Raw genomic sequence first — 12,571 nt, 5'->3', positions numbered from 1 at the left:
GAGAAGACAGGGGCTGAGGGAGAGGGAGATGGAGAGGAGACAGGGACAGAGGGAGAGGAGACAGGGACAGAGGGAGAGGAGACAGGGGCAGAGGGAGAGGAGACAGGGGCAGAGGGAGAGGAGACAGGGGCAGAGGGAGAGGAGACAGGGGCAGAGGGAGAGGAGACAGGGGCAGAGGGAGAGGAGACAGGGGCAGAGGGATAGGAGACAGGGGCAGAGGGATAGGAGACAGGGGCAGAGGGATAGGAGACAGGGGCAGAGGGAGAGGAGACAGGGGCAGAGGGAGAGGAGACAGGGGCAGAGGGAGAGGGAGAGGAGACAGGGGCAGAGGGAGAGGGAGAGCGAGAGGAGACAGGGGCAGAGGGAGAGGATACAGGGGCAGAGGGAGAGGAGACAGGGGTGGAGGGAGGGGAGGCAGGGTCGAAGGGAGGGGAGACAGGGACTAAGAGAGGGGAGACAGGGGCAGAGGGAGAGGGAGAGGAGACAGGGGCAGAGGGAAAGAAGACAGGGGCAGAGGGAGAGGATACAGGGGCAGAGGGAGAGGAGACAGGGGTGGAGGGAGGGGAGGCAGGGTCGAAGGGAGGGGAGACAGGGACTACGAGAGGGGAGACAGGGGTGAAGGGAGGGGAGACAGCACAGATGGAGGAGAGGCAGGGGCAGAGCGAGAGTGAGAGCGAGAGGAGACAGGGGCAGAGAGGGAAGAGGAAGGGGAAGGGGAAGCATTGAGGAGCCAGGGGGCTTGGAAAGGTTTAACCTATTAGCATCTGGAGCCAACAAAACAATCCTTTGAGCCGTAACTTTTGTCACACAGATTAAATAGTTAAGAAAATCTAAGCTAGGTTTGAGTCACAGAAAAATAAGATAAATACAAAGGCGATCTCTGGTGCCGTGACAAAAGAGGGCACCACAAGTTGGAGCATGCAGTTTTGGAGAGATTTTAAATTGGGTGTCCAATGAGTGAACGTGTGGATGAATTGATTGTTTGTACCAGAGCCACATGAATCCTGCTTATAATTCAATGGATTAATGGACAGAAAGTTTAATGTAATGCAAATGTTAAGTGCAATGCATGTAGATGGAACGTTGATTCTACAAACCACAATACAAGTTGAAAACTGCTGCTCAGATGTTGCATTTGTATGCTAATTGAGCAAACTCAAATTGGTTGGCAATTGGAGCTGCTCCAAGTTTTTGGCTAATTCCCAAAATGGCAATTGGTGGAAGTACATCATCATACTGACCAATGAAGTGTTGCTTGGTTGGAAAAGATCAATCGTCATCCAAGGGTGAGCTGCAGATTACTTTGCGGAGCAAGTTGTCATAGCAGCAGCGGAAAGTCAAGACTAAGGGAGTCGGGAGTTTCTTCGGTTTTGTAAAAATAAAAACAATCATAAAAAAAGAACATGACCTGAAGCCGAAAGCTTTCTGGGATTAAGGAACGGCCGGCTTCCATCAGAAACACACACTGCACAGGAGCGAGAGGCTTTTCACTCAACTCAGCTGGGATAACAGTGCAGGATGCAGGGGAAGTTGGGATCTCGAATTGGTAGCCAATCTGTTCCCAGAGGAATTGTTTGTATCATCTACATCCGATAAAAGTCTCACGTTCCACGGTTCAAGACTCGTGCACATTGCTCTCCACAAGACCTCACAGACTGATGACGTCACAATATGGAAAAACATTGGATACACCTGGAATGTCAAATAAATTATTCGATTATTTGATTTATCGGACAGAAATAAAATGATTTACATTAAAAAAATAAACACATACTGGAGCCCTCAGGAGAGTGCATTCCTTTGCCAAGATGAACAGTTTATGTTTTGTATCCCACCGATAGGCCGGATCTCCATCCGGACCTGAATCAAAATCGAATCGGCTTGTTCTTGTCACCTAACCAACTCATCCAGCAAGTTTTGTCAAAACCTGTCCAAAACCTTTTGGAACATCATGCGACATATCGCTTTTGGCCCCATCTCTCAATGGTGAAGAATCAATGAAAAAATTCTCGGATCCAGATCCGGATGTTGACTGTTATCTAATCGATTTGTCCATGTCACACACCAACTTGTCCAACAACTTTCATCCGAATCCATGCATAACTTTTTGAGATATCCTGCTCACGGACAAAAAAAAAGACAGACAGACAAACAAACAAACAGGGGTGAAAACATAGCATCTGTCCACCTTCGGTGGCAGAGCTGAGCCTAATGTTTGCAACTGGACCAGACGGCATCAGCCCACAGGTCCTAAAATCCTGCTCTGCCGCTCTGTCTCACCCTCTCTCTGTTCTTTTCACCCTATCGTTTGCTCAAGGTCATCTGCCAGCATCCTGGAAATCAGCCAACATCACCGCTTTACATAAAAAAGGTGCAAAAACAGAGCCTTGCAACTACAGACCAATCAGCCTGCTCCCAATTATCAGCAAAGTCATGGAATCCATCATTGCTTCGGATATGAAATCTCTCCTCTTCTCCAATGGCTTGATCTCTGATCATCAATTTGGTTTCAGACCAGGTCACTCTACTCTGGACATGCTGCTTCTGCTGTCTCAACAATGGATGGAGGTCCTCAATGCCAAACAGGAAATCAGAGCTGTCTCCCTTGACATATCACGTGCCTTCGATACGGTCTGGCACCCAGCTCTGCTCACCAAACTCTCCTCCTATGGTATCCATGGAAATCTCCATGCATGGCTTGCGGACTTCCTCTCTGGTCGTAGTCAACGTGTGGCCCTGAATGGATTTCTCTCATCTCCCCTTCCTGTTCAGGCTGGAGTTCCACAAGGCAGTGTTCTCGGCCCTGTGCTTTTTCTGGTCTTTATCAATGATCTCTCTGACTCTCTGGAAAATCCTCTCTATCTCTTTGCTGATGACTCCACTCTCTGCCGCTCCATTCCTCTTCCCTCAGATCGGCAGTCTGCAGCCTCCTCACTCTCTGAAGACCTGGACAAAATCACAGACTGGTCAAACAAGTGGAACATGTCTTTCAATCCTGACAAATCTCACACTCTTACGATGTCTCTCCGAAAAGATCGACTGGTCAACCCTCCCATCTACTTTCTCAACAATCCTCTCCAAGAAGTTCTGTCCCTCAAGCTTTTGGGTCTCACTATCTGCCATGATCTTTCTTGGGAAAACCACATTTCCAAGCTGGCCTCCAAAGCCAGTCGCCGACTGGGCATCCTCCGTCGTGCGAAGTCCTTCCTAGGCACACCTGAGCTCCTCACCACATACAAGGCTTTCATCCGCAGCTCAATGGAATACTGTTCTCCCCTATGGGCTGGTGCTCCTGCCTCACACCTGGCTCGGCTTCACGCTGTTGAATCCAAAGCTTCCAGAATCATTGGAATCTCCCGCGATGAAGCTATCTCTGAGGGCCTCTTACTTACTCACCGCAGGCAGGTTGGTGGTCTTTCAGTCTTCTACCGACTCCTCTCCGGCCTTGCTCCCCCAGCTCTCTCTGTGCTCTGTCCCCCAAATATTCCTACAGGTCGCACAAGATCTGCCAGACACCCTCTGATGGTTAAAGTGCCGAAATCTCGGCTCTCTGCTCACCTTCACTCTTTCATTCCTCTTTTCTCCCACCTCTGGAACAAACTCCCACACTCACTTCAATCACACTCCTCCCTCCAGGTCTTTAAAACAGCTGTTGACCACCATCTCTTATCTTCCCCCATCCAAAACCTTGATCTTTTCTACCCCCACTAATTCACCCCAGATCCACCTTGTTTGAAATTCCAACTTCTTTCCTGGAAGTCCTGGCAGTGTCCATATGTTTTATACCTCTCCCACCCCCCCCCCCTTCCCATGCCTCCCCCCCAAAGCCCTCTCCCTCCCACAGTTCTCTCGATGTCTCCATGTCTCTCGGTCCCTGCTCTCAAATGTTGTGTTTGTGTCCTTCCCCCTCTCTCCCCATCTTGTCTACCGCTCCCGATGTTATTTGTTTTATGTGTCTGTTTGTCTTTGTGTGATTAATGTTCGCTCTTTCATGAGCCTCGATCTTGTATACAAAAAAAACAAAAAAAAGCTAAAAATATGCCATCAACAAGGAACGGATGAATGCATCAATAACACTCTTCACAGACTCATCGACTGACTGGAAGCATCAAAGAGGCAGACACCACAAGGAAAATACACCTCGACTCCACTTCTGCGACACATTTGTTTGACTTTGAACGAGGCACTATGAGTGGCACAAAACAGGCTAACCTGGAGATCCCTCCGTACTGCAGCCCAAATGTGGCAGCGACACGCTAGATGATTGAAAAAACAATTACCTGGAGGAGCCTAATGTTTGTTGTAATGCAGAGATGGTGGTAAAATAATACGACAGATGTAATTGTCAAAATGGCCCCATTGCCAAAGAGTCCCTGCTTGTATAAATCCACAAACAATCCCATAAAAGCTTTGTTATTCCACAAAATGAGGAAATTGGTATAAAATGGGTGTGAAAGTCCAGTGGCCACATGAAGCTTTCCATTTCATCATGCCAACCCGTGCATGGAAACTACAACGAATCAGCAAAAGTGCACTCGTTCACATTTTCATCCATCCCTTTGGTGCAGCTGGGGATATAAATCTGGAGTGTTACTTCAAGAAAAGTGTATACTAGGGACACAGAACATCACATTGTGCACATTTTGTACTGCCGGGGCACCAAAGAAAGTTGACCCAGGTCACAAAAAACCCAGGTGAATTGTTCACATATTTTATGCTCAGAGTCTATCTCATTTTTCCATGCAAAGCAACAACACTGTATTGTTACGGCCGCGCAGTCTTCAACGGCCGTGATGCCACCTGATGGGTATGGGACGAAAAGAGCTCTGTGTCCGCCAGGTTACTTTTGTGAGAATCAGAGTCGCCGAATGCAATGCCTGTGGTGGAACTGCCGACAGGTATAACTGAGCGAAGCTTGTCGACGTTCTGTGCTCGAGGGTGTGTGCACGGACCCAATCTGCCGATCTAACGGGTTAATAAGCCCATATATTAAGTGCTAAAGAGTCTTATCCAGTTAGCCACACAGTTTACATCAAAACAGGAGTATGTATTACAGAAGGATATTTGGAAAAGGCGGCAAAGGCAGCACAGCCGCAAAGCAGCAATCACAAGTATAAACAAGAAAGAGCAATCAGATTGCAGACCCTCGCCAGGATGTGTTTTCAGTGGTTTTTAAGGCTTTTGTGTTAAAACAAATATCGAGGCCAAACCACGTGACCGCTGACGTCATCATTTTTTTTTTCTCCACCAAATTATGCCTACATGACGCGCAAGAAATTTCATCTTGATCGGATGAAGTTTTGTACTTGTCGAATTATGATGTCATAATGGAGCACCTATGACATCATCATTAATACATTTTATTCCCCATGGAGAGCTCTTTACAATGAGCCATGTCTCAATGTTTTCTATTCAGCGCTTTCAGAGATATGATCCACCACGCGGTAACCCGGGTTGCCCCGTGATTTTAAATCATTTTACATAATTAATTAATCTATTTTAGGGGGCATGTAACCCGGGTTCTCGTGATAGGAAAATCCTTTGTGGGTTATCACGTGGTGGATCTTAAGGAGGTGCCAAGTTTTTTGGTTTTTCCAAGATGGCGGCCGAACCACGTGACCTATGATTTCATAATTAGCATTAAAAAATTATACAGGTGGAGTTGCTTCTACTAGGGCATGCCCGTACTATATATATATATCTAAAATTATATCCCCCCCCCTCTATTTACATGAAATGGTTTGGTCCAAAGCGAACGGCCTGCGAGTACGGTGACAATCCCCCCCCTCTATTTACATGAAATGGTTTGGTCCAAAGCGAACGGCTTGCGAGTACGGTGACAATCCCCCCCCCCCCCTCTATTTACATGAAATGGTTTGGTCCAAAGCGAACGGCTTGCGAGTACGGTGACAATCCCCCCCCCCCCCCTCTATTTACATGCAATGGTTTGGTCCAAAGCGAACGGCTTGCGGAGTTTGGTAAAGAAATCGCCATAGCTCGGTAACTACTTGTCCGATTAATATGAAACCTTGAAAAGGCACATCCTCGGGTCCCCAGCAATATACCTGGCAAGTTTCAAGTATATCGGACCCGTGGTTGTCGAGAAACAGCGGTCACAGACAAACGTACAGACAGACAGAGATTACTGGAATTATAGATAGATGGTGAAAATTTCCTGTCAATCGGACCAACGGTTGCAGAGAAAATCATATTTATTCTGTGTGGACAAACAAACAGACAGACAAACGGACAGACAAACGGACTCAAATGCAATACCCTCTCCTCATGCGAGGGGAATAAATAAATAAATAAATAAATAAATAAATAAGTAAATAAATAAATAAATAAAACAGCGAGCACCCGGTAGGTAGGTACCACGACAGCTTCACAAATATCTCTTATTCATTCATTTAATCTCGGGACAGAGGACACAGCAGGGGATCGACGAGACAGAAGAAAATCTTATGCTGAATTTGTCCCGCTTGTGCACATGGCCCAGGTTCATCCACATGGGCTCCTCGATCCGGTCGAGCCTAAAAGTCCTGGGTGGGAGCGCAGCAGATTGGTGCTGTTGTGGCCTCACTGCACCTTTGATGGCTCCCTCCGGGACCTCTTGCACTAGGCCAGCAGCAACCTTTAGCAGCAGCATGAACCCACCAGTACTGAATGACGCTCTCCTTCTGACATGTTCACTGCCTTTCTGGCACATGACGTGCCCTTTTAAGGTCCCACAGGGACCATAGAATAATGTGTGGGGCAAGCTCATTGGACATCACACCACACACATATCTATATACTGTACTGCATGTCCTTGGTCTATCTCGTGCATTCTGCTGACCCTGCGATCACATGTGGTCCACGCCCATATGTTATTATGCTAGGGGAATTCCACACAAAGACAGATAAATGACACGGAAGATTCAAGAATGTAGGGGGTGAGGGAGGTGAGGCTGAGACACTTAAGTGGGGATGGTGTGGGAGGGCAAAGGGTGGGGGTATTGGGGTTGGGGGAGAGTTAGAATACATCTTGCTAAACACGTACTAGACACATTTTATTATTTATGGGACTGGTACTACACTTACACTGATACGTATTATTAAATAACTATACTAATGTGTCCCCCATTTTACACCCAAGAACAGTTCCATAAGAATATTATCCAAATGTGAACTTTAATTTATGGTTGGTCATAATTTAAGTCGATATGGATAGTTTGCCATGCTAATGTGGTTTTTCATTCTCACAGTCCACGACTGACCATATTTGGGATAGTGTCTGCAGTATCGGCCAACTTCAAGAAGCAGTGATGACTGACTATTCTGACATTTGATAGCAAAGTGAACCTCAATTATAATGCGACATTAACCAATTTACCTTCTGAAAGATAATGATTTTATTGAGAACACACACACACAGACACACACACACACACAAACACACACAGGCAGACACAGACAGACAGACACACACAAACACACACACACACACACACACACACACACACACACAGACACAGTCACACACACACACACACACACACACACACACACACACACACACACACACACACACACACACACACACACACACACACACACACACACACACACACACACACACACACACACACACAAACACCAGGGTAGAATGGTAGAGGACAGCTGTCTTGAAGACTTGGATGGAAGAATGACACTGAAGCGGATGTGGAAGTTGGATCCACAGGTGGGGAAAAATAGGAACGAATAAGTGGAGGTGAGCAAAATCATGTAGAGATTGAATAAAATAGAAAGAGACATCGTTCATTGCTTTGCAACAGCAGCACATCCACTGTACAGAAGATGGAGTGGATTGGATTTCAGTTTGAGAACTTAAGAGAAGGATGAAAGTTTTTTTTGTTTGTTTGTTTTTTGAATCGAAAGCATCAAACATCTAGAATCTAAAGACAGACATTTAAGAGAGTGTGTGGGAATCGAACTTGGCATCACAGCATCGTGATGCAAGTGCAATGACGAGAACAACTCGAACCGACACCGACATTGGCAATTGTCAAATAAATATTGCCAATTACCAGACACTGACAGGACGAAAGAAATTTCTATTATTTTCTCAAAATTGACCCAAGTCACTTGGGCAATGTTTCCATGAGAAAATTTTTGACCATTTTGTTTTCACTTTCCAACAGAAAAAAGTGTTCCCTACTTCAGCAAAATAAACAACAGAGAAAGAATAAGGTGTTTAAATAATTTTAAATTTAAATAATTAATAATATTAAAATAATATTAAATAATATTAAATAATATTATAATAAAATAATAATATTATTAATTAATATAATAAAATAATAATAAAATAATAATATTAAATAATATTAAAATAAATAATTAAAATTAAATAATAAATAATTTAAATTTAAATAAACAACAAGGAAGGGTCAAAAACAATAATAAGGTGTTTACCACGGGTAATTATCGTACCTTAAGTAAGCCTTGAACATACAAGCCAGCTTCGTAATTCCCCTGCGTTGGTGACACTGCAAAACGCGAGCTTCGACGTTCCGTTGGAGTCAGGAAGAGGGAAAGTGTTTTAACCATCTGTGTGGAGAGAAAGGGTGGGAGGCAGTTGGGGGGTGTAGCAGGTGGTGGAGGGGAGGTTTTCCTTCTGCATTTCTGGTTCAATTTCTAAGGTGATGACAGGTCAATGCGTGTGGTTAATTTGTATTTCAAGAACGGGTCAACCAAAACCGCCACAAATGATTTGAACTCACCTTATTGACACGTTCCACATCAGAGCCCACGACGATAGAACAACCACAGGTCTGCAGATGGGAGCTGATGGCTCTACAGACAAGAAGCCAAAGACAGAATCACAAACAGTATTACAACAAATTTGTTTCGCAATTTAGTTCATGGAACAATATATTCATGAAGAGAGAGTAGGTGGGAAGGAGTAGAGGTTGAGGGAGTCTGGATTCCCCCATCCCCAACACCAATCCATCATCCATGCATGCATGAAGTTTCTGCCAAGGAAAGTTTTCATCTTTGTTTGTGCAAACCACAAAAAAGTTGTGACCTCGGCAGAAATCATTCGGCCATTTGGCAATATTAAATGTTCTCTCAATTGTGAAGACGATAGGATAATTTAAGGCGATTTGAGCATCCAAACATAAAATGAGCGTCCAGGTTTGCATCGTGTCAGGCTTCTGAGCAGACGCATCTTTAAGGCAAACAAACATGCATAAAACACAAACATGCATGCAAGTGCAAAAACAGAGATGTCCGTCAAGATGCAAGTAAGTTGCTAAAGTGTGTTTATCTTGGATCAGTTGCGTTTTGCTTTTCCAAAATCAGTCAGGTGGAAGAGAAATTAAATATATCCAGAAAATAGACAGCAATTCCCAAAGCCTCAGCAAAAAAAAGAAAAAGTTAATATTTCAAAGGAGTACATATGAACGTCACGGCATGGCTGTTGCTGTTCAACGGCCTATTATCCCACCCTGTGGGATCGGCCGGGGGAAGCTTGGTCCAAGTCTTTCACGAACCGGCCTGGCCAGGCCTGTCATTCGCCAAGTTAGGGCAGGAATTTGGAATTTAGCCATGGTGCCAGCGAGACTCGCCTACTCCATGGGATCTTTAATGTCCACCAACCCACACTGACAGACGAGACTCCCTGTTTAACGTCCATCCGTGGGACGGTACAAACATTGATGAAACACCCTGTCATGGCATGGATGGTATCAAATTATGTAACCGGTTGGGTACAGTCCAGTCATGGCCTGATGGTGAGGACATTGCCATATAATCCAAGAGGTTGTGGGTTTAAATCCAGTTTAAGACAGTATTATTAAGGATTTGAACTCCAATCTTCAGGAAGTCAAGCTAGTCTCAGGAATTGCCACATCACAATTGATTGTGATAAAAAAACAACATTTGGCTCATTAACGATGTTGAAGATGGAAAATTACCTCATTTGGACTACATGTGAAGCGCACCCACTCATTGTAGTTGAAAGCTTGGCATTGGCTTAACGGTTAAGGTGGCTGGCTTTAAGATCGTAGGGTCTTGAGTTTGAGTCTCCCTCGTTCCATTAAATAACATCAAGTGGGTTGACTCAATCACTCAGCCTGTCATCCTTCCGAGGTCGGCAAAATGAGGTCGGCATCAGCAGCACAGCTGCACTCCCAGCAATGATTCAACCAGCAGCCAAAGGCTGCATACAAAAATAAGGAGGATTTCAGTTGAACCTTATTTGCATTCCCTTGTTGCAGGAGGTTGTTCCGAATGGTTAGCGGTCCGACATTTCTCTGACCCACTTTCCAGGGAAAAATTCATGTCTAGAAATATGTCCTCGCTTTCCTTCCACCACTGGCATGACAGGTGCCAAACATCAAAAAGTCAAGTTGTGACAGCACTTCATCAATTTACACATCATTAGTAGAGAAACGTCTTACTAGATTAAAAAAAAAAAGGATAAGGATAAAAATGGTATAAGAAGAAATTTACAAGTGGCAAATAGTGATACAGAACAATAAATACACTATTATATGGCAACAGTGAGATATTCCGACTTGATTAAAAAGTAAAAAAAGGTGAAAAGGTGACACAGGAAAGAAGGAAGAAGGGAAAATATTATATTACTCACTTGTGGAGAAAGTCTCTTTTTCTTGGATCTTCCAAGTTATCGCCCAAAAATGTGTGTGACATCTGTCACACATCAGAGAAACCTTTAATGTGAAATTCTGCACAAATGCCAAAACAACTTGTTCAAAGGTTTCTTACCTATTATGGTCACTACATAATATACTCAATGTGCAGCACATGTTATTGAGAATAAGGTAGAATTAAGAAATAGTCTTGCTGCTGAAGGCTCATGTCCATCTTCGTCGGCAGACAGGTAGAACGATGGATGAAATCAACAAGACATTGGTCGAGGTCTGCAAATGTCGCATGGAGCACTGCATCAGCAGCACAGCCGATATTCCAGAAAAATTATGCAACCAGCAACCCCAGTCTGCACATGAAACATCAACAACTGCTGTATGAAGCAAGTAAAAGCCGACATTTCAGGAGTTAACCGTTTGTTGGCGCTCTCTTTGCTCGGACGAAATGTGAATATATGTAATTGTTGACTTGTTGCTTCTAATGGCGGTTCACGAACCTCAATCAATACCCTGTTCCCTGCTAATTTCATCCAATGGGAAAAATGGCTTTTGTTTTATTTCTGACTCCACCTCAGAGCACAAATTCTATTTCGATACAGCAATCTGTTTCATTGGTGACGGGGAAGCTATCTATCTATAATTCCAGTAATCTCTGTCTGTACGTTTGTACGTTTGTACGTTTGTACGTTTGTCTGTTTGTCTGTGACCGCTGTTTCTCGACAACTACCGGTCCGATATACTTGAAACTTGCCAGGTATATTGCTGGGGACCCGAGGATGTGCCTTTTCAAGGTTTGAAATTAATCGGACAAGTACTTACCGAGCTATGGCGATTTAGCCGTTCGCCGTTCGCTTTGCCGTTGCGAATGGACCAAACCATTCATGTAAATAGAGGGGGGGGGGGGTTCTGTGGTCGTTCGCTTTGGCTTTGCGAATGGACCAAACCATTCATGTAAATAGAGGGGGGGGTTCTGTGGTCGTTCGCTTTGGCTTTGCGAATGGACCAAACCATTCATGTAAATAGAGGGGGGGGGGGGGGGGGGTTCTGTGGTCGTTGCGAATGGACCAAACCATTCACATCGAATCATCGAATCACATCGAATGGACCAAACCGTTCGCTTTGGACCAAACCATTGCATGTAAATAGAGGGGGGGGGGTTCTGTGGTCGTTGCGAATGGACCAAACCATTCATGTTTTTTTTTTTTTTTTTTTTGGCAAGGAACGGGCACCCACGTACGGGCACGTCCTAGCTTATATATAGTACGGGCATGCCCTAGTAGTCAGAAATGAAACAAAACCTTGTGTATGACAATTACTTGTGTATGACTATTATTTGACATCTTCAATGTACTCCAAATAAATGGATGCAATAATGTTTCACTGCAACTTCTGGAAAAATCTTGTTCTGTGTCCCCCTCTCTCTCCCTCGTCCCTCCTCCCCGTCTCTCCGTCCCTCCCCCCGTCTCTCCGTCCCTCCCCCCGTCTCTCCGTCCCTCCCCCCGTCTCTCCGTCCCTCCCTCCCTCCCTCCGCCCCTCCCTCCCTCCCTCCGCCCCTCCCCCCCTCCCTCCGCCCCTCCCTCCGCCTCTCTCTCCCTCCGTCTCTCCCTCCCTCCGTCCGTCCCTCCATCCGTCTCTCCCTCTCTCCGTCTCTCTCTCTCTCTCCGTCTCTCTCTCTCTCTCCCTCCCCCCGTCTCTCCGTCTCTCCCTCCCTCCGCCTCTCCCTCCCTCCGCCTCTCCCTCCCTCCGCCTCTCCCTCCCTCCGCCTCTCCCTCCCTCCGCCTCTCCCTCCCTCCGCCTCTCCCTCTCTCCGTCTCTCTCTCTCTCTCCGTCTCTCTCTCTCTCTCCCTCCCCCCGTCTCTCCGTCTCTCCCTCCCTCCGCCCCTCCCTCCCTCCCTCCGCCCCTCCCCCCCTCC

The 12,571-nt window shown here is 45.7% G+C and overlaps 1 protein-coding gene across 1 annotated transcript in view; it reads right to left on the bottom strand.

Moving 5' to 3' along the window:
- Positions 1-12,571, bottom strand: part of C9orf72 (C9orf72-SMCR8 complex subunit) — a 37,560-nt gene that overhangs the window by 11,183 nt on the left and 13,806 nt on the right. Inside the window, exons 4-6 of the mRNA XM_068112566.2 lie at positions 10,640-10,701; positions 8,766-8,838; positions 8,476-8,592 (exon numbers count right to left, since the gene is read on the bottom strand). Of these exons, the coding sequence (XP_067968667.2) occupies positions 8,476-8,592; positions 8,766-8,838; positions 10,640-10,701 (252 nt within the window). The remainder of the gene's footprint in view (positions 1-8,475; positions 8,593-8,765; positions 8,839-10,639; positions 10,702-12,571) is intronic.

Source organism: Myxine glutinosa, chromosome 1 (genome assembly GCF_964187855.1).
Source record: "Myxine glutinosa chromosome 1, kmMyxGlut1.1, whole genome shotgun sequence".
Classification (NCBI taxonomy): Eukaryota; Metazoa; Chordata; class Myxini; order Myxiniformes; family Myxinidae; genus Myxine; species Myxine glutinosa.
This window is presented reverse-complemented; position numbering and strand designations above follow the sequence as displayed.